Source organism: Pelophylax lessonae, assembly GCF_965119305.1.
Source record: "Pelophylax lessonae genome assembly, chromosome: 1".
NCBI lineage: Eukaryota > Metazoa > Chordata > Amphibia > Anura > Ranidae > Pelophylax > Pelophylax lessonae.
Genome location: NC_138768.1, coordinates 338,038,058 through 338,065,494, shown reverse-complemented (window position 1 = coordinate 338,065,494; position 27,437 = coordinate 338,038,058). Strand labels below are relative to the sequence as shown.

Below are 27,437 nucleotides of genomic sequence, written 5' to 3'. Positions count from 1 at the left end.
AGGGGACAAAGCCATTTCGTGTGGTAAAAAAGTGCTAGGGTCAAAGGGAAGGTTGAGATCTGTAGGGACCAGTAGGGATGTATCAGGGGTCATGTCTACCATGTGTGTAGCAATGTCCCCCTGTTGGCATAGCATCACCAACAAGTATCTGGGGAAAGTCACTTATCGTCCTAGTCGATCAAGGGGCAAAAGCATTAGCTGACCATAGCATACCGCTACAATGGGCTGATACCATCAAGTACCTGGGTGTCAATATCTCTCCTTACGTCAGGAGTTCGGTAAGCTCAATTATTTCCCAGCGCTACAGTGGTGCAAGCACCGATTGAAGGCCTGGTCCCTGTAGCGGAGTAGCAGTATGATCCACAATATCTCCACTGGTAGTCAGGCACAGCATACAATAATCCTGGTAGCGTATAATATTCCCAACCCTCCAATAACCAGACGACACATGGCTTGAAGGTCAACTAACTCTTTTATTCACAGGACTAGTATTTAAAACAAGATACTTATATGGGGTCTCCACAGAGGGGCAACAGGGGTTTCCAATACACATTCATGAGCCAGCAGCTAACACAATACAAAATCCTACAGGTACTGCACGGGTTACATTTACACATACAATACACACATAATACAGTTGGACAATCATTCCTGACAGAATACTGTGTAAGTGGCGATGCTTGCCACAGTCCCATCTCCCATTATCCCTTATTGGTAAAATCAATTTAATAAAAATGAAAATTCTTTTAGTCCTTCTTTACAACCTGAGGCACTCTCCTGTCTGGGTTCCAAGAATTTTTTTTAAGCAGTTTGACTCTCTGGTTACTTCCTTTCTCTGGCAGTTTCACCCGGCTAGAATCAGCAAGAAAATACTGCTAAGGCCCTGGACACAGGGTGATTTAGCTTGTCCAGACCGGTATACTTACTATTTAGTGGCTATGCTTTCCTATGCACATAACTGGCTAATCTCTGATGATACAAATGCCTCCTTAGTGTTGGAAGTAGCACATCTGGCCTCCTATGAGACGCTCCAGAACCTCTTATACAGAGGATTGAGGGCTTCCTATCCGCCTTTTAACAGAATTTCAAGCACTACCCGGTTCTTGGTTGAGGGCTGCCAGGGATGTTAGGTATCTGGTGAAAGTCAGTGATGGGGATACACTGTTCACGTTTGATAGGTTGAAGAATACGTTTTCTTTTAGTTCCTGAAGCTCCGTCATGCCTATGGGTCGCAGTTTCAGTGTCATGCATTCCGTTTGGCGCAGGATAACTCAGAATCCCTCCTTAGGGATCATACTCCGCAATTTATAAAGTGTTGTAACCCTATATTCACACAGGCCTTGAATCTCTGCACACCTTATAGGGGCAGAGGATCAAGAATTTGACACTGAGGATTGGAAGGATGTGTGGGAGTAGCCATTTCAACATGTCATAGCAACCAAGAACAGATTAATTAAATTCAAAATACTTCCCAGAAGTTATTTTACACCACAAAGGCTGTTGGGCATCTACCCTACTTTCCCAGCTCGCTGTTGGAGAGACAACAATACCAGTCCTATTAAAAGTTGGGGTATGTCTTTTAGGGTTAGTTCACTCTCTGTCTTTTGCCAGAGTCACTCAGACCCTATTGGGCATCCTGTTATATTATGCCAGAAAGGCTATTGTCCTCAAATGGAAGTCAGACAGACCCACTACTTGACATTCGCTTAACACAGTAATCTGTTTAAGTATATGTATATGTGAATAACTGGAGAATCAAAGTGTTTGTAACCCTAAAAAAAAAAAAAAAAAAAAAAAAAAAGAAAGAAATCCTGTTTCCTTATTCCCTTATAGCAAGTTAAACAGCAAATGTTAAAAACGATGCCTCTAAATACCTTTTTGTCATGTACAGTATCTTCAGGCCGGTCATGTGACTCCCGGCCACTCTAATACTCAGTTTCAGGGCTACACATCTAGTTAACTCAGCTGCTCCCCTTTATAAAGCAACCTACTTTTCCCCCGGGGCTGTCCTAAAAAATGTAGAAGGCATGGCACTTATGGATAAACTCAGAATCCACTGCTAACTTATTATGTCCTTAAATTGACACCTAGTTTATAGTTGACATTCGCTGAACACGGTAATCTGGTTTAGTAGATATGTGAATAGCTGGGAAATTAAAGTGTTTGTAACCCTAAAAAAAAAAAGAGTGAGATCCTGTTTCCCTTATAGCAGGTTAAACAGCACAGTGCTGTTGGAAGCTGTAAAAAACCTGGCTGATCCAGCCTGGTTCTGCCCTCCCCCCTGTAAACTGGCCATGGTTTATCATGGCTGCTGAGCCCTGAAACCGTGGTCAGTTTACGTACCTCCTTCATCCACAGCTCTCCTCTCTGCTCTCCCCCATCCTCTCCCCCCTCCCCTCCCTGCCTGTCAGCTCGGGAATCTGTGAGAGCTGTCTCTGCAACCCCACCACCACAGGGAGATCTCGGCCCCTCCCACTGTAGCCCTGAAATGGAGTATTAGAGCGGCCGGGAGTCACGTGACCGGCCTGAAGATGAATGACAAAAAGGTATTTGGAGGCATCATTTTTAACAAACAATTACACAGTGCAGGATGGCAGCTTAAAATAGGGGAGCTGGCAGTGAATCATAGTGTAGGGTTAAAAACCCTTTAATATCCCTATTGTCAATTGTTCTGGCACATCAAGAGGAGCACAAAGCTGCTACGTCTTCTTAGTCCTGTGGCTTGTCCTTTACTACCGGACGCTGAGCAACAATTGTTAGTGGTTATGTTAGTTAGGATTTATATTGTTTTTTTATATGTGTTGTAAACCTGTTAGCCAGTGTATGCCCCAAGGCTATGTTTTGTACTACATTTTCATAACTTTCCAATAAAGAGAAGCTTAAAAAAAAAAAAAAAAAAAAAAAAAGAGACAGTTATCTGTCCAGTATAGAAAAAACAAAGGCAGGAAACTGCAACAAACATTGATAAAATGCTGCAATGCACATCGATCACCCAGAGAGTATAGTCTCCAGTGTTGGGGGTAACTAGTTACAAAGTAACTGATTACAGTAACTACATTACTTTTTTTGGTAACAAAGTAAAGTAACTAGTTACAATACTAATATTGGTAACTACACTACTTTACTAGGCTATAGGAGGTAACTGCACTACTTTACTATGCTATAGGAACGCGCTTTCCTGCGTTACCCAAGCCGTGCGATACAATCGTTATTTCGAAGAATAGAGAGGGATGAAGTTTATGACTTTTTGTTGCACTTTATGTTTTATTCTGTTTTTTCAGGTTTTGTTCTCATGTTTCCCAAAGCCTGTGTTAATACAATAAACTCTATGCAGAAAGAGTGTCATGTATCTTCTTCTACACGGTCAATTAAGAAAGAGGAAAGTAAAGTAATAAGTAGTGAAGTTACTTTTCAAATGCAGTAACTAGTAAAGTAATCTCATTACAATTTACAGAAGTAACTAGTAACTAGTAACTAGTTACATTTTTTGAGTAACTACCCCAACACTGATAGTCTCCATACATTTTCGTTTTATTTTAATTTTTTTAACACAAAAGGAGTGATCCTCTAATAGTCCGCACAGTGTCTGGTCAAGTGCCCGGTCAAGTGCCTTTTGCTGACTTCAAGCCACACATACTCACAGATCATAGACCACTTTCACAGGGCAGTTGATGAACCTGCAGAACAACCTGGATCCCAGAGGCAGGAAAGCAGCTTCTGTATCCACTCTGGCCACTCGTAGCGGCCAACTGCTGATAGCAGCCCAGGGCTCCCAGCCAATGCAAATGCCCGCCGATGACACGGCTCACTCTCCAGGCATCAATCCTCTGCATATGTGTGCCATAACACCCCCCACTTAAATCGGCGGTGTATGGTGATAACTTGAGTTGTCCTGTTGAAGCTGAAAATCTCCAGGATTCCGAAAAATGCTCCTTGTATCTGCACAGCTTTTCCTGCAAGAGACCCCCCAGCTGCTGCTGCTAAAGTGGTAGGAAGAACTCCTAACATCAAAGGTATGAGTGAGGAGGACAAAAAAGGAAACTGGCCTCTGGCTTAGCCTCAAAATTTATGGGAGTGGGGTCCCATGAGGTAGGAGAGAGGGCGGAGCTACCTAAAAGTATGCTGACATGGAGTCTGCAGGGAAATTATACATTTAACAAGTCTTTCCAACTGAAGACTGGAGGAGCAGACAGCACTTCACATTTGTAAACACTGACATTATTTTAGTGCCACAAATATATTCTCTTCACCTTCCATTTGCTTAGTATGAGTCATGCCTCTCACTCAAAATCCTGCCAGGCCTCATCAGCTTTCTAAGTTATGCAAGTATTACCAGATGGTCCTTCATGCATGCTTCTACCCAGAGAGTTCTATGCCAAAAATAATTATAAATTTTAGGAGGCATAGTGAATCTTTTGAATATGTCATTTTTTACCACAAGTTTTTAACAAATGCAGAAAAAAATTTAAATGTATTTTTTACACAAAGTTGTTAATTTAAAAAGATATCCCCCCCCCCACACACACACACAGAATGGGTGTACTTAGAATTACACCCCAAAACACATTCTGCTACTTTTCTCAAGTATGGGGATACCACATGTGTTAGACTTTTTCAATGTTTGGCTTGAGTATGTACCTGGCATTGCTTCACGTGTGTCATGCCTTCAGCATATGCTTCTTATGTTGTTTTGTTAATTATATAATGTGCTAATGGTATGTAAAAGTAAACTGTAATATCACCATCTAGTGGGTCTTTTGTATATTTATAGTTCTACAGATTAATTGCTGTAGGTAGACAGATTGTAAAGCCAAAGATTGTAGCTTCCCATCTCTCCTAGTGGGCTAGACCATGAGGTCTTAGAGACAGCCCCCAGTAGGAATCTTATTTTCATTGGTGCCTCTTCTCCAGAGGACACCACATCTTCTCATCGCCGGTATGTTTATAACCCCTTTCCCTAGTTAGACTAGTGTGTGTTAGGACTATATATGTTGTATATTGTATACACTGATTGAATGTTATTTCTTTTTTTTTTTTGTAGTTTACCTTCCCTGCAATAAAAGTTGAACAAAGGACCTAGCGCCTGCATCAATGAGCTGTTACGGGAGGAAAGTTAGCTATCTGTGTAATTATACCTCAACCACGTGTAATGATAATGTATTACAAAAATCAACCAAAATTGTATTTGTATTGTATTGTAATGCTCACCTCTGTACATGTGGTAATATGGCTTAGTCTAGTTTTATCTATAGCAGTCCCCATTACTGTACCATAATGTGCTAATGGTATGTAAAAGTAAATTGTAATATCGTTTACTAGTGGCTCTTTTGTATACTTATAGTTCTACAGATTAATTGCTGTAGGTAGACAGATTGTAAAGCCACCATCTCTCCTAGTGTACTAGACCATGACGTCTTAGAGACAGCCCCCAGTAGCCATCTTATTTTCATTCATGCCTCTCCTGCAGAGGACACCACATATTTTCAGTTGCAATTCTATTGTCAGCCTAACAGAATTACTGCCGGTCTGTTTATAACCCTTTTCTCTAGTTAGACTAGTGTGTTAGGACTGTATATGTTGTATATTGTATACACTGATTGAATGTTATTCCTTTTATTTTGTAGTTTAACTTCCCTGCAAAGTTGAACAAAGGACCTAGCGCCTGCCTCACGGAGTTATTAAGGGAAGAAAGTTAGATGTTTGTCAAATTTACCTCAGCCACCTGTAATGAGGGCAGAACAGTAAACAGCGGCTCAAAACAGGCTTGCACACAGAAGGCCAGTGAAAAAGCAGTCTTTAACAGGCCTCCACTTTGCAAGACATCATGTCAGAGAAAATGTCAGAGCCATTAGAGACAAGGTCCCAAGTCGTGGTTAGCTCCAGGAGCTCAAAGAGGTCACTGAGCAGCGACATGGTCGCTATTGCTTGTGCAAAAACAGAAGCTGCAAAAGTAAAGGTGGCCTTTGCAGAAAAAGCAATGCAAATGAAATTAGAGAAGCTACGCATAGAGGCTGTGTTAAGAGAAATTGGCTGCAGAGAAGGAAGCAGCGGCAACAGTAGCTGAGGCAGAGATCTTAGAGGAACTTGTCAATACCATCAGTGAGGGACTTGACAACATATTTGAGATTAAACCTGGTCATCATGACAATTCGCAGCATACTACAGACTATGTGCTGCAACATAACAAGCCAGATGACTACCTGCATTCAGCCCCAAGAGCAGAGTCAACTCCTGCCATCCAGCCTTCAGTGCAACCTGCATCCAAGCTATCAAAACCCTATGATACAGTCACCCACTTCAGAAAGGAAGAGTTGCAGGGTAGAAATCACAGCAACAGCATTTTTGATGACCACAGTTACCCACCAAGTTCCCCGCACAACAGAGAACCTCCAGGCTACTCACACAAACACCAAGGTATGTTGGATTTCCTCAAGTTCTGTGCATGGCATGAGCTGTTGACAAAAAGACTCACAAGGTTTATCCACTGACCTGAATGCTATAGAGCCGGGGTAGGAAACCTTGGGTCTCCAGCTGTGCTGAAACTACAAATCCCATGAGGCACTGCAAAACTCTGACAGCCACAGGCATGCCTTCCTAAGGCAGAGGCATGATGGGATTTGTAGTTTCAACACAGCTGGAGAGCCAAGGTTCCCTACCCCTGCTATAGAGCATAGCGATCGTCCTTCAGAAATGCAATAAAAGATCTAGATCTATCTGCAAGTGAGGTGGCAAATCTTTCAGTCAAATGGCTGGTGAATGAGTCAGCAGAGCATGCAAGAAGAATCAGGGACATTAATGTTAACTACCCAAGCAGAGGACTGAGCATGATATGAGAGAGAATTGATGAGTGTTACGGTTCCCCAGAAGCCATAGAAAATTCACTCTTTAAAAGAATAGAGGACTTCCTTAGGATTCCTAACAAAGACTTTCAGAAGCTGAGAGAGTTAAGTGAGCTGGTGACAGAGCTCCAAGTAACCAAGGCAGAAGGAGATTTGCCAGGCCTTTCCTTTCTAGACACAGCCCATGGTGTTAATCCCATAGTGCAAAAATTACCTTATGACCTTCAAGAAATGTGGGTTACAAGCAAAAGCATAACGTTGCTTTCCTACCATTCTCTTTCTTTGTGGACTTTGTTTGCCAACAAGCAAAGACTAAAAATGATTCCAGTTTTTGACTTCTCATCATCTGACTCTGTTTACTGTTGGACAGGTAGGCCTACTTCACCTTGCAATTTCAAAGACCTATCTGTTGCAGTACACAAAACAGAGAACCCAAGCAAAGAGTGTCCCCCTCACAAGAAGCCCCACCCTTTGCTAAAATGCAGAGGTTTCAGAGAAAAAACTCTCCAAGATTGCAAAACCTTCCTCAATCAAAACAGAATTTGCTACAGGTGCTGTGCATCAACTTCGTACCTTGCAAAGAACTGTAATGCGGGGATAAACTGTTCAGAGTGTACCAGCACAGAGCACAATATGTCTTTACATCCAGGGCAAGTGCCATGGACTCTTACCCCTCAAACCAGGCTGAGGAGCACATTGGGGAGCAGAGAGACACCATACCTCCTATAGTGACACCCCAGTGCACCCAAGTCTGCAGAGAAGGTCTCTTTGGCAAATCCTGCTTCAAGATTTGTCTTGTCACAGTTTACCCCATAGGTCACAGACAAAAAGCAGGAGAGCTGTAGGCGATCTTGGACAATCAAAGCAACAAATCACTTGCTAGCTCCCCCTTCTTCGACTCCTTTAAAATGGAGGGAGCCAGCTCTTTATACTCACTCAAGTTAAGAAACTGGGAGAAGGGCCATTGGTTACCAAATCAAATCAATTGATGGCCAAACAGCCTTGCCTTTGGCAGCCTTAATCGAGTGCAATCGGTTCCCAACTGACAGAGGGGAGATCACTTCATTACAGATATCTAAAGAGCATAGCACATCTCATCCCTACACTTGATCCCCAGGCTCAGATAGCGCTCCTGCCTGGGAGAGATATCATCAGAGTTCACAAGGTGAGAAAACAAATCAATGGCCCCCACAACTCTCCTTACGCTCAGAAGCTCGACCTAGCATGGGTCATTATAGGCGATGTTTGCCCTTTTCCAACCTTGCCCCAAAAGATTCTTCATAAAAGAGAAACCCTCTAGGGTCATACATTCCAACCTTTACAGGAGCAATTTTCCCTGCAATGAAGGCACTATTGTTGCAAGTCATACACAGTGTATGACCTCACACAGGCTAAAAATGTTATCATCCATTGTGTCCAACAAGAGACTTATGCACTAACACTAGAATGCCTTCAATATCACAAGAATGCTCCAAAAGACTGTCCTCTGAATAAACTCGATCCCTTTGTAGACAGTAAAAAATTGTTGAAAGTTGGAGGGCACATTTCCAACGCAGGACTTGAAAGTGGTGAGAGCAATCCAGTAGTAATCCCAAGTCACCATATTGCTTCTCTATATGTGGAACATTACCACGTACAGACTAAGCACCAAGGGTGTTTGTTCACAGACGGAGCCTTACGTTCAGCTGGATTCTGGAGCAAGTGGAGGAAGAAGTACCTATCCAAACTACAGATATGAAACAAATGGCAAGTCAGCAAGCCCAACTTGGAACCTGGCACCATTGTTCTCATGAAAGACAAATGGCCCTTGGGTCTGATAACCCAAGTGTTTCCAAGTGAAGATGGGAAAGTCAGGAAAGTTGAGGTTAAGGTCATCCCAGACCTGAGTCCAAACTAATTTTACTACTCTCCCCAAAAGGACCATCATAGTTGGTATCTATGGGATACCAGGCAGGGAGTGTCATCTCTTCTGCATATGCTTCTTATGTTGTTTTGTTAATTACACAATGTGCTAATGGTATGTAAAAGTAAACTGTAATATCACCATCTAGTGGCTCTTTTGTATATTTATAGTTCTACAGATTAATTGCTGTAGGTAGACAGATTGTAAAGCCAAAGATTGTAGCTTCCCATCTCTCCTAGTAGGCTAGACCATAAGGTCTTAGAGACAGCCCCCAGTAGGAATCTTATTTTCATTGGTGCCTCTTCTCCAGAGGACACCACATCTTCTCATCGCCGGTATGTTTATAACCCCTTTCCCTAGTTAGACTAGTGTGTGTTAGGACTATATATGTTGTATATTGTATACACTGATTGAATGTTATTTCTTTTTTTTTTTTTTGTAGTTTACCTTCCCTGCAATAAAAGTTGAACAAAGGACCTAGCGCCTGCATCAATGAGCTGTTACGGGAGGAAAGTTAGCTATCTGTGTAATTATACCTCAACCACGTGTAATGATAATGTATTACAAAAATCAACCACAATTGTATTTGTATTGTATTGTAATGCTCACCTCTGTACATGTGGTAATATGGCTTAGTCTAGTTTTATCTATAGCAGTCCCCATTACTGTAAGCCAAGCAGGTATAGCCTACTGGTACAAGGCTGCCCCAAGGAATTATACAGAATGCTGTGTTGACTGGCCAGGAAGTATAGGACAACAAATTGGGAACAAAATAGTGCCTGTAGTTCTAGGAGTCCAGTTGTCTGCAGGGGATGTCTAAGACTGGTGTCTCACAGGAACATACGATGGGACATGCAGATGGGAAGTGCAGGTGGCAGGCAGAGACATGGTCAGAAAACATTCAAAGGATCAGTCCAGGCAAAAGGCAGAAATGTGATCAATAAACAGGACAGGGTCAGTTCAGGCAGCAGGCAGTGATGTAGTCAGCATGCAGACAGAAACATGGTCACTAAAAAAATCCAGCGTTAGTTCAGGCAGCAGGCTGGGGGTTCGTTCAGGCGGAAGGCAGAGTTGATGCTGCACTGGTATAACAGTGATCAGAACACTGATACTAGCTTGCAGTGGAACTGCTGTGGCCAACAATCAGGAAATCTGTTGCTGGCTGCACAAGTGTGGCCAGCAATCAGGGACATTGTTTCTAGCTGTACTAGCCCTGGTGACACTGGCACTGGTGTGGCTAGTGATCAGGAATACTGTTACTGGTTGCACTGGTCTGGTAACACTGGAACTGGTGTAGGAGCAATCAGAAAAACTGTTGGTGGCTGCACTGTTCTAGTAACACTGAGACTGGTGTGGCAGTCATCAGGAACACTGTGGCTGGCTTACACTGTATGACGATGTTGGGACTGGTATTGCTGACAATCGGGAACACTGTTGCTGGTTGCACTGGTCTGGCAACACTGTGGTGTGGCAGAGTTTAGGAACACTGTTGCTGGTTTACTCTGGTCTGGTGATACTGGAATCGATGTGATGGCAATCAGGAACACTGTTGCCGGCTTACACTGGTCAGGTTACACTAAAACAGGTGTGGTGGTGATCAGAAGCACTGTTACTGGCTTACACTGGTCAGGTGACACTGAAACTGGTGTGGTGGTGATCAGGTACACTGTTGCTTGCTTACACTAGTCAAGTGACACTGAAACTGCTGTGATGGGCATCAGGAACACTGTTGCTGGCTTACACTGGTTTGGTGACACTGCACTGAAACGGGTGTGATAGGGATCAGGAACACTGTTGCTGGCTTACACTGGTCTAGTGACACTGAAACTGGTGTAATGGGGATCAGGAACACTGTTGCTGGCTTACACTGGTCTGGTGACACTAAAAGGGGTGTGATAGGGATCAGGAACACTGTTGTTGGCTTACACTGGTCTAGTGACATTGAAACTGGTTTCATGGGGATCAAGAACACTGTTGCTGGCTTACACTGGTCTAGTGACACTGAGAATAGTGTGGGTGACAATCAGGCACACTGTGGCTGATTTACACTGGTCTAGTGAATTGTACTTGTGTCGCTAGCAATCAGGGACACTGTGAAAGATGCTGCTGCTACTCTGTTTCCTCTCACAACCGATTGGTGTGTAGGAGGAAACAGAGTGGTTGCTGCAAAATGCAGCCTTTGTTTATATTTGTGATCTCTGTGATTTGTCACATTAGTCACGTGGTACCTTGCTTTGTGATCTGCTGTATTCTTTTGACAAATCAAAGAACATGCTCCTGCAGGATAGGGCCTTCTGGCCACTTTTACACAATGGCTGGACTGAGTTGGTTAATATAGTGCCAACATAATCAGCAAATCTTTCTCTTGAGTTCCTATGCACATACATACATACAGTGAAAATGTAAGTATATATCATTAGAAATTGTTCATATTTTTCCATACCTTATAACATTTGGACTGGACAAAGAGAGACATTTTTTAAAGGGCACCGCAGTGAAAAGTAGGTGTAATCTGCAAATACGGGTGGAACCACATGGGTGTGGTTTAAGGTTTTACCTGCTGTAGATTTAGAGAGTTCCCAGTGGCACTAACATCCAAGAAGTTATTGTTCATTATTAAAATGATGTATGTATTTGTTTAGCTAGCTACTACCCTTAGCACAGTCTGCTTATAGCATGACAAACCAACAGCTCTTGCAGAGATTATACTGTGGTGTTAAACACAATTTACACTACAAACACATTTGGCATAAAACATTTAGAAAACATCATTTGATACTAACCAGTCTGCTAAGTACTATGACACTTGTTGAGCTATACACATATGTCACAGACCTTCTACCCACACAATATGTCTTAAAGTGGTTGTAAAGGCTGAAGACTTTTTTACTTTCATGCATTATATGCAAAAATCCTTCTGTGTGCCCCCCACAGTCCCCCAAATACACACCTGAGCCCCCTCTCTATCCAGTGATGTGCACAAGATTCTCAGCTGTCCCAGGTCTCCCTCTCATTGGCAGGGAAACCATTGCCTCTCACTGCTGCCAATCACAGCCAGTGAGCCAATGAGGAAATAGTGGGGAGGTGGGGCCAAGACGCAGCTCTATGTGTCTCATGAATGCATAGAGCACGGCTCAAGAATGAGCAAACACTAGTGCCCCCATAGCAATTAGGGGCGCTGGCCAAGAGGTAGGAGCCAGGAGCGCTGGAAGGGGACCCGAGAAGAAGAGGATCTGGGCTGCTCTGTGCAAAACCATTACACAGAGCAGGTAAGTATGACATGTTTGCAATTTTTTTCTGTTTAAAGCCGAACCATTATTACCACTTGCCGACTGAAATACATATATACATTGCAGTTTGAAAGTGGTTTACCTGAGTTATGGCTGAAGCTGTCAGCCGGCGGCTGGCTTTTTTGTGAAGGCGGACCAAGCAGCTCATTAGCCACTGGAACGCTACTCGTCTGTGTTTCTCTGGCTTACTGTTTTTACTGGCGTGCCCAAGAAACAATCCCATGGTACGGCTGGCTGGTCACAGAGGTGAACAAAGACCAGATCATCTTTGATCGCCTCTATGGCCTTGGAGGACTGGAGAGACGTCATGAATTCTGGTCCATTGTTCATAGTCCAAACGTTGCACAGGATGTCTCAGCTGTAAAGCAGGAGGTGGGAAGCTGAAGTTACACTCTGCAGAGCTCAGTGAGAGCTGATTGGAGGGAAGGAACCCCTATTTACACAGCACACAGGAAGAGAGCTGAGTTTGTCAACCAAAGGCTGTGTGCTGAAGCTCCCTTTCCCTGTCATCTTTTTTTCTCTTGATTTTAGGAAAGCTTGTCAGAAGTGACTTATACAGATAGGAGAGGAATGAGGCAGCAGACAGAAATTATATGTATGGGTGGTTCCTGCGCTATCTGAGGATATGTATTTTTCCCTTCTTACTGCTGCACCACAGTACTGGTACCAGGAACCAGTTAATACAATGTATACAGTTTAGGTGGGTGATGCGCTTCAGAAGTGGATATAAAGTAAAAATATAAATATAATATAATAAATGTATAAACTGGCGTGGTAAAAAGTGTTCTAGTGATGAAAAGTGTTGATGTTGGTTAATAAAGGGTGGTCCAATACTTCATATATATCTCATATATATATATCAATATAAGTAGACTATTCCAGTTATCTTCTATACAATAAAGTGCTGAGTGTTTATACTTTCCTAAAAGGTGTCAATAAATAAACCGTAGACAAGATAAAAATAAAGATACTTCAAAAAAAGATACAAAGTGCTATGTGCTCATTTGCTTAGATCAAAAAATAAATAAATAAATAAATAAAGTGCTGTGTTTATAGTGTCCATATATATATAGAAATCCAAAATCAGGTGTCGTTCCCTTCGATATCATTAAATAAAACAAGGTGCTCTCATGCAGAGTATGGGTGTTGTGACTTGTTGCCTCCACCAGGTGTCACATCTAGGTGCTCTATATTCTCACCTCAATAAGGTGTATATTGCGCCTGTATACAAAGCTTAGCCTCCGAATATCATATAGGCTTTACTTATTCCGGTATCTTGCTCCACCTCCAAGTGTTTCCTGTCCTGTCCTGTTTAGTATATTGGGGTGCATACACTTTCCGTCCTTAATTCCATATCGTGGTCTCGGGCTCAGTAAAAACATAGGGCAATCATGGTGCAGTATGTCAAACAAGATATTTTATTAAAAACGTAGTTGCACTTACAATTTGTAGATCATTTGAATGCGGGTAAAATCTCAATACAGCGTGGGGAGCGTTATCGCTCCGATCTCTAACGTCACTTCCGGTAGTCTGGCGGCTCCTCCTACGCGTTACGTCACATCACGTGACTTCCTCAGGGAGTCCCTGAGGAAGTCACGTGATGTGACGTAACGCGTAGGAGGAGCCGCCAGACTACCGGAAGTGACGTTAGAGATCGGAGCGATAACGCTCCCCACGCTGTATTGAGATTTTACCCGCATTCAAATGATCTACAAATTGTAAGTGCAACTACGTTTTTAATAAAATATCTTGTTTGACATACTGCACCATGATTGCCCTATGTTTTTACTGAGCCCGAGACCACGATATGGAATTAAGGACGGAAAGTGTATGCACCCCAATATACTAAACAGGACAGGACAGGAAACACTTGGAGGTGGAGCAAGATACCGGAATAAGTAAAGCCTATATGATATTCGGAGGCTAAGCTTTGTATACAGGCGCAATATACACCTTATTGAGGTGAGAATATAGAGCACCTAGATGTGACACCTGGTGGAGGCAACAAGTCACAACACCCATACTCTGCATGAGAGCACCTTGTTTTATTTAATGATATCGAAGGGAACGACACCTGATTTTGGATTTCTATATATATGGACACTATAAACACAGCACTTTATTTATTTATTTATTTATTTTTTGATCTAAGCAAATGAGCACATAGCACTTTGTATCTTTTTTTGAAGTATCTTTATTTTTATCTTGTCTACGGTTTATTTATTGACACCTTTTAGGAAAGTATAAACACTCAGCACTTTATTGTATAGAAGATAACTGGAATAGTCTACTTATATTGATATATATATATGAGATATATATGAAGTATTGGACCACCCTTTATTAACCAACATCAACACTTTTCATCACTAGAACACTTTTTACCACGCCAGTTTATACATTTATTATATTATATTTATATTTTTACTTTATATCCACTTCTGAAGCGCATCACCCACCTAAACTGTAAGCAGACAGAAATTACACTTAGTGCTTTGGACTGAGACAACTAGATAATATAGAAGGATGTGCTTTATTTATACTTCATGTCAGAGCTTTACAACCAATTTAAAGTAGAACTTCAGGAGTATAAGAGCCCACTCAGCTCACCCCAGTGGGTTTAAAGACAAGTTATGCATTTTTTCAAAACACATATCACATTTTAGTGCATTTTCTTGGTGCTGTTAAAATTTATATGCAACGCATCATGCGTTTTACATGTATTTTGCATACATTTTCATCCCTGGTCACCTAGTAAACATGTTACTAAAAAAATGCACTTAAAAAATGCGTTGGACATTTTTGGTGTGCTTCTATTGATTATAAAGGAAGGGGGATTTTTGGTGCGTTTTTCAAACACTGCACTAAAGAAGCTGCAAGCAGGGCTTTTCAAAAGCACAGCACACTATAATAAATTTTAGAGCTGCAAAAGCACCCAGGTGTGAACAGGGCCTAGGAGGCTTAACACACAGAGTGAAGGGCCCAGGAGTGTGTATCACACAGAATGCAAGGGTCAGGAGTACATAATGCACAGAGTGCATTGTACATAAATCAGAAATAGAAAGTGCAGGGGTCAGAAGTATGTAACCCAAAAGCCAGGGCACAGAATACAACCAAAAATTACTCTCTCATCTTAGTGCAAATCCCTCCCCCTCCCTTTCCCTCCCAGTACATATCTCCCCCACAGCTCCAAACCCCCAACAAGTTCGGATTTCCTTCCACCCCCAGCACCCCTTCTCAGTACAGACCCCCCCAGCACAGACCACCCCCACAGCACAATTCCCCCCATCCTCTTCTCAGTACAGACTCCCTCCCTCCCTAGCAGTATAGAGCCTCTCTACCAGAACAGACCCCTATTCCAGTACAGGCCCCCTCCTGCCCAAATAGTACAACCCTCCCCTAGTACAGACCTCTACCACCTAAAGTCCCTACACCCTGTCCTTCAGTGCAAACCCTCTCCATCCCCACCAGTACAGAACCATTAGAGACCCCCCCCTATCAGTAAAGACCACCTCACTTGCAGTACAGACCCCTCCCTCCTCAACAGTACATACCCCCCTCCAGTACAGGCTAGCTTCCTCCCCACCAATAAAGACGCCCCTCCCTCTCCCCCTGTACAGACCCCTTCTCCTTCTTAAGCTCACTCATCAGATGCAACGGAGAGATGCAGCAACAGCAGGAACTCCTCTTCTGGCTGTGAAAAGTGACTTTAGCCAAGAAGGAGCTTCCCTTGGCCTTCCTTATGAATGACCCAAAAGGGCATTTGCAAATGAGTGAGCCGCAAAGTTTATTCATATGCAAATCATATAATGGGTTATACAATGTAAAGCCTCGTACACACGCATCGATAGTTGGCCGTGAATTTTCGGCCAACGTCCGATCGGCCAATTATCGGCTTGTTAGTATGATGCTTTCGACAACCGACTCCGACTTTTCGGCCGAACAAAATCTGGTGTCCAGGCTATAACATTTTTGTTGGCCGTCAACAGAACGGCCAATTTTCCGTCAGTCAGTACAGATTTCGGCAGACAAAAATCTCATAAGCAAGACTGGGCATGCTCAGAGAAGAAAAAACACACGGAAAGTAAACCAGCACATGACATCACTTCTGAAGTTGTTTTTTGTTGGCCGAGAAAATTTGTGTGCAGTCTAGAGCACATTTCAACCAACACAACAACACTGGACAAAAGACGGCCGATCGGTCGGCCGATAATCGTTGCGTGTGTACGAGGCATAAGTCTTGCATACTCCCTAATGAGGTTCTAATCATTGGCACCTAAGGCGGAACACCTGATTCTAATTGCAAAGATCTGAGTTGGTGGTAAATGTAGGGTTGTGCTTACTTTTTGCACATTGGAAATCTACATTTCTGTTAATGTAGATGATGAGAACGAATACATTGTGTCAATGTTGTGTGTCATGTGTTCAAGTATATCCTCTTTATCTGTAGTTTTTTTTTTGGCGATACAAAGTAATATCCTACCACAGTCACATAGACATACTAGGGCTAAAAATAGTTGAAAAACAATGAATGGAGAATCGGAAAATGATTGAAAGGTATGCCTCCTCCATTCAGAGATTGCATTTCATTCAAAAAAGCTCATTATTATTATTATTTTTTTTTTACTAAACTTAGGCTTTAACCACTGTTCAGGTGGCACCAACCCCTGGTCAATGACTTATTTTGGGCCATTCTAGATTTATGAAATGGCCTGCTCCATATAATACCTTAGCGATACTAAATTGGATGCCAGGGTGCTACATCTCAAACTTTTACCAAGGAGGATCCCCAAAATAATTTTTTCAGGTCTCAGGAAAAATCTGCCTAAACTGATGTCTACAGCTAAGGCCTCATGTACACTGCTGCTGATAAACGGACATTTAAGAGCAGTTGGGCATATTTTTTTTAGCAGCCCCTGAACTCCCCTTTATGTTATTTTATCTGTCCATGTACACTGAGACATTTTTAGTAGTTTAGGCTCCATTCACACCTGAGAGTATTGTTTTCAGGTGTTTTTTTCGGCGTTTTTCAGGCGTTTTTTTCAGGTGTTTTTTGCAGGTGTTTGGAGGCAGGCATTGACATCTAACAAAAACGTCTGTAATCTGCCAAAAAAAAAGTACTTTTTTGAGCTTCAGGCATTTTGCTTCAGGGGACAAAACGCTCATATGCGAACAGGGGTCATTAAAATGAAAAAATTAGATTTTGCTTGTTGGGTGTTTTGAGACTTCAGAGATGAGCATTTTTTACGAGCAGAAAAATGCTCAGGTGTGAACAGGGCCTTAAAGGCATTTTTCTTTTAAACCAAAAATGCGTTCAGATTGAAGTTTATTGAAATTTGAAATGTCAAATGCCAAACAGCATGTAATCGCAGCAAAATGGACCGTTGGTTACTAGCTGTCAAGTTACAGCGTTCAGGAGAGGTTTTCAAAAGTCCTGTGTACATGGAGCCTAATAGTGCATTAGCAGGACTAGTAAGCAGCAGACATAATAATTAACAGAACAATAAAGAATGTGGCATCTTAGAGTCGGTTCACACTGGGGCGGCACAACTCCTTACTACTTCGGGGGCGACTTGTGCATTCCCATGCACCACGACTTCGGAGCGACTTGCAGGGACTTCACATAATGGAAGTCTATGCAAGTCGCTCCGAGGTCGCCCCGAAGTAGTACAGGAACCTTTTTCTAAGTCGGAGCGACACCAGCAGCACATGCGCTCTGAAAGTCCTTCTGACCTTCTGAGCTCCTTGCCTGCTCCCTGCCTGAAAGTGAACTCCCGTGCGCATGCGTGACGTCTTTGCGGCTCCGGCCACTCACAGCGCCGGAGCCACCGAACCCGGAAAGAGACGCCGGGGGAACATGTCAGCTGCCTCAGCAGTGCATACCAACACAGCTGCCTCAGCGATGCATACCAACACATTATGCCATTGTCCTGCAGGGTTTTTTTTTTTGTTTTTTGGGGATACAACCGCTTTAATGCATAGAATGCATTAGGATATAAAATCTTCTGACATTACAACTCCTTTAAGAGTCCATTCAGACTAGCGCGACTTGTCAGGCGACTTGGTCGCCTGATAAGTCGCGGTCGGTCGCTCGCCATTGAGTAGTACAGGACCCGTACTAATCGGAGCGACACACTAAGTCGCTCCGACTCCGACTTAGAAAAAGGGTCCTGTACTACTTTGGGGCAACCTGGAGGCGACTTGCATTGACTTCAATTATATGAAGTCCGTGCAAGTCGCGCCGAAGTCACGGTGCACAGCGTGCACCGCGACTTCACAGGTCGCCCCACAAAGTCGCGTCGCGCCAGTCTGAATGGGCTGTAAAGAACACCATTATTTATTTTCTAAATAACTTTTCAATACTTTGTACCAGAATCTTACTTTCTGTGTCCATATACATTGAACAAATTATAAACTAAAATGTATACTTTTTACCTACAGTAACACTACTTGTTTTTGAAATTAACACTAACAGAAACTTGTTTTTTGTTTTTTTTATCTTTGTTACGTATTTTGTCTAAAGAAAATACAATTATTTTGGCCAGAAGAAATTTCTTGACATGATTACAAATAAAATGTATACATTCATAAATCAAAGACAAAAAAATAAAATACCTTTCTTTTTTTGAAGACTCCTTTGGTACCAGGAAAAGCTTCACACACTCTGCTAAACGCTTCCCTGCAAGACAAATATATAAAAATAAGGATCTTTTTTGTAAGTATATCTTACTTAAAAACACTTAAATTAAAGTATAACTAAAGGCAAAACTTTTTTTTTTTAGTTTTTGATAGAATGGAGAAGGATTAGAACACTTGTAAGTTTTTATTGCTGCCTGTGCCCCCCATTAGGGAAGACTCAACCTCTCTATTTGTCCGGTTTACCATTAATTATCATTGAAAATAAAAGTAAAAGAAAATCCCAAATTTTGGGTTGTCCACAGAAAAGTAATAGAGGGGAAATCTTCCAATGGAGACACTAGTTCTGGTAAACTGGGGGTCCCCAACGAATTCCCTTAATTTGCAGGTATTTCCCCTTACTCACCTGTTTGGCTATGCGACAGGATGTGAAGGGAAATCTCGCAATAAGACAGAGATGGAGAAAAAAAAATCTGTAAGGGGTTATAACCCTCCCTTGCTCTATCTAAAATGAGAAAAAAAATGCTTACAGTTCTACTTTACATCTGTGCAAAATATGGAGGTTGCCAATTCATACATCTTCTAGCTAGTGCTAGTGCCTGGCTACCAAATTGGCCTTCTTAACCACTTGCCGACCACTCACATTGAGGGTACTGTGGAAAAGTGGCTCGATTCCGTCCAGCGACGTAGACCTACGTGGCTGGACTCCTCCCCTTCTGGGTGGCGTGCGCGCGCGCCGCCGCAGGCTCGCTCCCATTCTATTCAGACACAGCGGGAGTCGGGCCAGGGGAGGAGAGGTGGTGATCACCACCGCTCTTCCCCGATCGTGGGGGATCGAGCAAGGAAATCTGCCCGCTTGTGTAAACAAAGCGGGCGGATCTCCTATATGACAGGCAGGGACAGATTACAGAATTCAGCTTAGCTGAACCTGCGATCTGTGTCTGTGTCACACAATCCCCCTCCCCCCATACACATCAGTAAGCACCAGGCATACATTTAACCCCTTGATCACCAATAAAGTTAACCCCTTCCCTGCCAGTGTCATTATTACAGTAACAGTGAATATTTATAGCACTGATTACTGTAGTAATGTCACTGGTACCCCCAAAAGTGTCAAAAATATCAGTTAGGGGTCTGATCTGTCCGCCGCAATGTCGCAGTCCCGCAAAAAAAATCGCAGATCACCGCCAGATTGCCGCTATTACTAGTTAAAAAAAAAAACAATAAAAATTACATAAATTTCCCGTAGTTAGTAGCTGCAATAACTTTTGCGCAAACCAATCAAAATACGCTTATTGCGATTTTTTTTTTTACCAAACATATGAAGCAAAAAACAAATTGGCCTAAAATGTTAAGAAATTTAGATTTTTAATTTTTGGGGGGGGGGGTTTCATATAAAAAATTTTTAAAAATATTGTTATTTTTTCAAAATTGTCGCTCCTTTTTTGTTTATAGTGCAAAAAGTAAAAATTGCACAGGTGATCAAATACCACCAAAAGAAAGCTCTATTTGTGGGGGAAAAAAGGACATAAATTGAATTTGGGTACACAGTCGCATGACTGAGCAATTGTCCGTTAAAGTAACGCAGTGCAGAATCGCAAAATATGGCCTGGTCAAGAATGGGGTAAAATCTTCCGGTCTTAAAGCGGTTAAAAATACACTCATTGAGAATTTTTTTGTCAAAGACATGTAGCTAAATACATTTTGGCCTAAATATATGACAAAAATTGAATATATTGGATATTTTTTAACTGTCAAAGTATCAAAGTATAAAAATATTGTTATTTTTTCAAAATTGTCGCTATTTTTTTATTAATATCGCAAAAAAATTAAAAGCGCAGAGGTGATCAAATACCACCAAGAAAAAGCTCTGTTTGTGGGAAAAAAAGGACGTCAATTTCGTTTGGGTACGGCGTTGCATGACCGCGCAATTGTCAGTTAAAGTTGCAAGGGGCCAAGTTGCAAAAAGTGGCCTGGACGTTAAACAGGAAAATCCTCCTAAAGTGGTTAATTTAACCACTTCCCAACCACCCTCCGCCTATCTACTGCGGCAGGGTGGCTCTACTGCGCAAACCGACATAGACCTACGTTGGTCGCGCGTGGGAAGCTAGGGGGCGCGCTCCCACCCACACTCGGCAGCGGGGAAGCCGATGCATGGGTCAGGCAGCTCCGATTGCTGCCTGACACCAGCGATCGCTCCCCGCTGAGAGAGAAGGATGGTTGGCTGTTGTAAACACACCTGAACTTTCTTCTCCCTGAAATGATCACAGAGCTCATGTGATACTTCTATATAGGATCACATGTCTCTATGGCCATTTCACAAGCCCCCCCCCCCCCCACAGTTAGAATCACTCCCCTAGGCTCACATTTAACCCATTGATCACCCATAGGGTTAACCCCTTCCCTGCCAGTGTCATTATTACAGTAGCAGTGCATATTTTTAGCACTGATTACTGTAGTAATTTCACTGATACCCGCAAAAGTGTTGAAAATGTCATTTAGGGGTCCGATCTGTCCGCCGCAGATCGCTGCCATTACTAGTAAAAAAAAATAAAAAAATAAAAATGACATAAATCTACTTTAGTTAGTAGATGCGATAACTTTTGCACAAACTAATCAAAATACGCTTATTGTGATTTTTTTTTTTTTTTTTTACCAAAAATATGTAGCAGAAAACAAATTGGCTTAAAATGAAAAAAAAAAAATAAAATCTTTGAGAATATCATATAGCAGAATGTGAAAAATATTGGTTTTTTTTTTGTCGCTCTTTTTTTATTTATAGCGCAAAAAATAAAAATCGCACAGGTGATCAAATACCTCCAAAAGAAAGCTCTATTTGTGGGAAAAAAGGGACATCAATTTGTTTTTGGCTACAGCGTCGCACGACCGCGCAATTGTCTGTAACGCAGTGCCCAAACGCAAAATAGGGCCTGGTCATTAAGGGGGCAAATCCTTCTGGTCTTAAAGTGGATAATACTTTCTGAGTTACTAAAGCCCCGTACACACGTACCGATTGTCGGCCGAACTATCGGCCGTCTTTTGTCCGGTGCTGTCCTGCCGGTTGAAAAGTGCTAAAGACTGCACACGAATTTTGTCGGCCAACAACAGCCGACTGCAGAAGTGATGTCATGTGATGGTTAACTCTCCGTGTGTTTTTTCTTCTCTGAGCATGCCCAGTCTTGCTCATCTGCTGTTTGTCGGCCGAATTCTGTACTGACTGAGGAACAATCGGCCGTTCTGGTGTTGGCCAACAAAAATTCTATAGCCTGCACACCAGATTCTGTTCGGCCGAAAATTCGCAGTCGGTTGTCGGAAGCATCATACTAACAAGCCGAAAATCGGCCGATCGGTCGGTGGCCGAATATTTACGGCCGACAATCGCTACGTGTGTACGGGCCTTTACTTTGAACAAAGTATGATGAAAAGAACTTCTGAATTCCCTGATCTGCATAATGGTCAAGGTCAGCATATACTCAAAAGGAAACCTGTCCTATTAGAATTATATATGCTCTCCTGAATGATAATATTGGTTGTGTAATGCTTTGGCTTGAACATGCCTGTAGCAGCAGTAACTGTATCATCTTAGCTATCACATAATGAAGAACATTTGGAGTCTATAGCTGGCCATACATTGATCAGTTTTTTTTTAAAACTGACCCTATTCCCCCATCCACACATTCAATGTGGATGCAGAAATCCTCACCGCTGTGTCGTAATCTGACTGCTGGGAGACTCTCTCAGTGTCAAAATACACAGATCAGCACTGCAGCCTGCAGCACTGATCAAGTGAGAATATACCGACAGGGCGGTTGAACAGAGGTTAATCAGTAAATTGACCTCTGTTCAACCACAATGGCCACACATGAATTGGAAATTTGACTTGTCCCTGATGAATTGGCCAAATTTTGATCCATTGATGACCAGCTTTAGTTATACTCTTTATTGGCTAACTTTAGTTATTAGAGGCAAGCTTTTAAAATGTGTTAAGTTCCTTTCCCACCATTATACAGATTTTATATGGAAGCTTCCATATCTACCAACTTGTGAGCAAATAAATGGTGTTGCCTAATCTCCAAACTTTCCACTTTAACCACTTGCCGACCGCAGTTTTACTGGCTCGGCTGCGCGAATCGACGTAGGGGTACGTCGTGTTCGCAGGAGCACTCCTGGGGGTGATCGCTCCCCGCTGAGAGAGAACGACGGTCAGCTGTTGTAAACAAAGCTGACCGTTGTTCTCTCTAAAATGATCACAGAGATCCTCTGGTCCTTCAATATAGGGTCACAGGTCTCTATGATCATTTCACAAGTCCCTCCTCCCATAGTTACAAAACACCAGACATGGGAGTAAGTCACACATGTGCAAGTCACAAGCAAGTCTCAAGTCTTAACCTTCAAGTCTCAAGCAAGTCCCAAGTTACTGTGGCGAAAAGCAAGCAAGTCAAGTCGAGTCCCTGCTAGAAGTCAAGCAAGTCAAGTCATTTATTTTGGTCAAGTCACAAATCAAATCAAAATACTGATCTACCCCAATTATCACCTTTAACCGCTTGCCGACCGCCGCAAGTAGATTTATTGCGGCGGTCAGCCCCTCACAGGCAAAGTGACGTATATATACGTCACTAGCCTGTGAGGCTCTGGGGAGCGAGCACGCGCCGCCGGCGGCGCGCTCCCGCTCCCGCGTGGTCACGGACCCCCCCGCGCGTGTGACTGGCGGACCCGATGTCCGCCGGTCACTCTGCGATCGTCGGGGGAGAGGGAGAAAGGCAGGCAGCTTGTGTAAACAAGCTGCCTGTCATTCTCCCCTGTGTAGAAACACTGATCATACGGTTCTACTATGTAGGACCGTTGATCAGTGTTCCTACAGCTCAAGCCACAGCCAATCACAGTTAGAATCACGCCCCTAGGGACACACACAGCCTCTCCCTCTCAAATAAAGTTAACCCCTTCACTGCCAGTGTAATTTTACAGTAACAGTGCATATATATATAGCACTGATTACTGTAGAAATGTCACTGGTAACCCCAAAAGTGTCAAAAATGTCAGTCAAGGGTCCGATCTGTCCGCCCCAATGTCACAGTACCGCAAAAAAATCGCAGATCGCCGCCATTACGCGTTAAAAAAAAAACAAAAATGACAAAAATCTTTCCCTTTGTTAGTAAACGCGATAACGTTTGCGCAAACCAATCAAAATACGCTTTTTGCGATTTTTATTTACCAAACATATGTAGCATAAAACAAATTGGCCGAAAATGTTAAAAATTTTGATTTTTACTTTTTTTTGGGGGGGAATTTCATATAAAAAAATGTGAAAAATATTATTTTTGCAAAATTGACGCTCTTTTTTTGTTTATAGCGCGTGATCAAAAAATCGCACAGGTGATCAAATACCACCGAAAGAAAGCTCTGTTTGTGGGAAAGAAAGGACGTCAAATTCGTTTAGGTACAGCGTCGCACGACCGCGCAATTGTCCGTTAAAGTCACGCAGTGCCGAATCGCAAAATACCCCCTGGTCTTTTAGCAGCCAAATCCTCCGGGGCTTAAGTGGTTAAATCAGTTAAAACTCAGTAGGCAGGAAAGGTTTTGTTTTATTTTCAACATTAACAAAACTGCTTAGTGCTTTTTTCTTGGCATATTAAAGAAACACTTTGAATGCCCAAACAGCTCAAATCCTTTGTCCGGTCATGTTTCAACACCACAGTCACTAAAAACATGTTAAGTATTTCCATTGTTAAACAGCCAGTGTCCTAAAAATCAGAACACACTGAGTTAAGTGACTGTGGTGTCAGAAACATAACAGGCACATTCATTTTGCTTTAACACATTTTGAGAAAATGAAAATATTTAATAACTTAAAAAAGTAAAGTCATTTCGAGGCATATGTCTCAAGTCAAAGTCAAGTCTCAAGTCATGAATACCAAGTCAAAGTCAAGTTGAGTCTTTTAATAATTTTAGTCAAGCAAGTCTGAAGTCCTCAAACTGGTGACCTAAGTCTAACTTAAGTCAAGTCATGTGACTCGAGTCCCCCACCTCTGCAAAACACTCCCCTAGGCTCACACATAACACTTTGATTTAACACTTAGGTTAACCCCTTCCCTGCCAGTGTCATTATTACAGTAACAGTGCACATTTTTAGTATTGATTACTGTAGTAATGTCACTGGTCCCCCCAAAAGTGTCAAAAATGTCAGTTAGGGGTCCGATCTTTCCACCGCAATGTCGCAGTCCTGCCAAAAAGCGCAGATCGCTGCCATTACTAGTAAAAAAAATAAATAAAAATGACATAAATCTTTCCCCTAGTTTGTAGACGCGATAACTTTTGCGCAAACGAATCAAAATACGCTTATTGCAATTTTGTTTTTACCAAAAATATGTAGCAGAATACAAATTGGCCTAAAAGGATGATACATTTTGAGTTTGACATTTTTTTTTTTTTTTGGGAATGTTATACAGCAAAATGTAAAAATTTTATTATATTTTTTTTTCAGAATTGTTGCTCTTTTTTTGTTTAAAGCGCAAAAAAAAAAAATTGCAGAAGTGATCAATACAATGAGAAGAAAGCTCGTGTGTCGCACGAACACGTAATTTTCTGTTAAAGTAGTGCAGTGCTGAATCGCAAAAAAATGGCCTGGTCATTAAGGGGGCAAATCCTTCCGGTCAAGAACTAGTTAATATGTGCTAAATCAATTATCTTGATCTAGTATAGACACAAAAAATTACAACTTTTTTCAGAATTTAATTTTCAGCATGCTTGTTCCAGGTCTCAGAAATTCTGCACCCAGAGACTGCCAGGCAACAATTATTACCAGATTGAGGCCAATAATGTCAACCCTAGCATTTCTCCTTTAACAGTTGGACTTTGCCAAGCTATATTTAGGATCACAGTCTTCCTAAAGCATATCTATGGTCAAAATTTAGATGAATATACTTCACTATGTATGAATATACTTACTATTAATCTGAACAAATTTAAAGTTTCTAAACTTACTTCATGAAGATTACTTCTTTGACACAGATTCCCTATGAAATGAAATATAAACAGCGTAGTAGAAGCTGCAAAGCATGCAGGGAATCCAGGAAGGTGTGAAAAAAGATTGGCAGCAGACAGGCAGAACTCACAACATGAAAGATTTTTGGATTGTCAAAAATAGCTATTGCTCTTATTCAGGGCCGGTGCTTCCACTAGGCAAACTAGGCAGCCGCCTAGGGCGCATTGCAACCTAGGGGCGCAGCCATGAGTCGGCACTCTCTGTCCATCATGAATGATCCTTGTGAGCTGAGGGGAGGAGGCGGCAGTGGGGGAGGAAGAATGGACAGAGGAAGATGCCAGGTGTCTGGGGCAGTGGCTGAACTACCAGGCCCTGGCTTTCCACCACTGTTGGGGGGGTGGGCAAGAGGCAGGAAGGGAGCCCACAGGAGTGCTGCCTGCATGATGATCCTCTTTGGCTGGAGCTGAGTGGTGTAAACCCTGGGCAGGAAGTGACTCTCTGCACTGAGCTGGTGGCCAGCTGTTCATTTCCCTGGGTCGGTATTAAGCAGGGAGCGGAGGAGAGCTGAACCTGACCCCACTGGAGGGCGGCACCTTTACTGGAGCAGAAACGACGAGGCACCGGAATGGTCTGAGAAGGTTGGGGATTAGGGATGTGCGGAGGCCTCTGACTTCTTCTCCCTTCACCAGGAGTCGGTTGGAGCTGTGGTGAGCACTGTGGTCCAGAAGAGGAGCGTCCTAGGAGAAGGAATCAGCAGGATCACGGTGAAGGAGGGCAGAGTACGGGCCACTCTCTTCATATCGCCCAGTGAGTGTCCCGAAAACAGGGGATCAGGGTCCCTGGGTGTGACATGGAGGTTCCCTGGTGTGAAAGGGAATCAGGGTCACCAGGTGTGCCATGGGGGATAGGGGTCACCCGGTGTAACTGGGTTTTGGGGTCACCAGGTGTGCCATGAGGAATTGGGGTCCCTGGGTGTGCCATGGGGACCTGAGGTCCCCAGGTGTGCAATGGAGGAACATCAGGGTCCCCAGGTGTGACATGGAAAAACATCAGGGTCTCTAGGTACGACATGGAGGAACATCAGGTGCCCCTGGTGTGGCATTGAGGATCATCGGGGTCCCTTGGTGTGGCATAGAGGGACATTAGGGTGTGACATGGAGAATTATGGGGGTCACTGTGTATGAAAGCATAACATAGAGGAGCCATCAGATCAGGGTCACTGGGTATGACATAGAGAAGTTTTTAACCCCTTCCCTTTTTATTTTATTTTTTTGGGGGTGGGGGAGGGGGGGCGCAAGTAGCTGGTCTTGCCTAGGGCGTAAAATAGTCTAGCACCGGCCCTGCTCTTATTACAATTACAATGCTGATGTTATAAAATAAAAATGTATGCTGTGACTACAGAACTTCTCTAAATGAAAGTTTAAACGTTTTTTTTTTTTTTTTTTTTTTAGCTTCCTAGAGTTCTAGGGGGTGGCATGCTATAACAACAGGCTCACAATCCAAGATTTATTAAATGCTATTTTGTTGGACTTACTATCACAGTCAATCTCTGGCACGTGCCTCTTTAGCCATATTAAAACAGACTTTTAGCTTTGCATAGCAAAGTTCTGTGGGAAACAATTTGAGTTTATTTACAAAGAACTATTATCATCCACCACATATTTTCAAATGCATATTATGCTAACAACTGAATCAGATTTAGGCCCCTTTCACATGGGGCGGATCCGTTTGGACGTACTCTGCTTGCTTAGTGGGGATCCATCTGCTGATCCCCACTGAGCAGGCGG

The 27,437-nt window shown here is 42.7% G+C and overlaps 1 protein-coding gene across 3 annotated transcripts in view; it reads right to left on the bottom strand.

Annotated features, from left to right (window-relative positions):
* Positions 1-27,437, bottom strand: part of SHC3 (SHC adaptor protein 3) — a 147,348-nt gene that overhangs the window by 21,567 nt on the left and 98,344 nt on the right. For all 3 annotated transcript variants that reach the window (XM_082256230.1, XM_082256231.1, XM_082256229.1), the window contains one exon: positions 18,648-18,711. In XM_082256230.1, the coding sequence (XP_082112356.1) occupies positions 18,648-18,711 (64 nt within the window). The remainder of the gene's footprint in view (positions 1-18,647; positions 18,712-27,437) is intronic.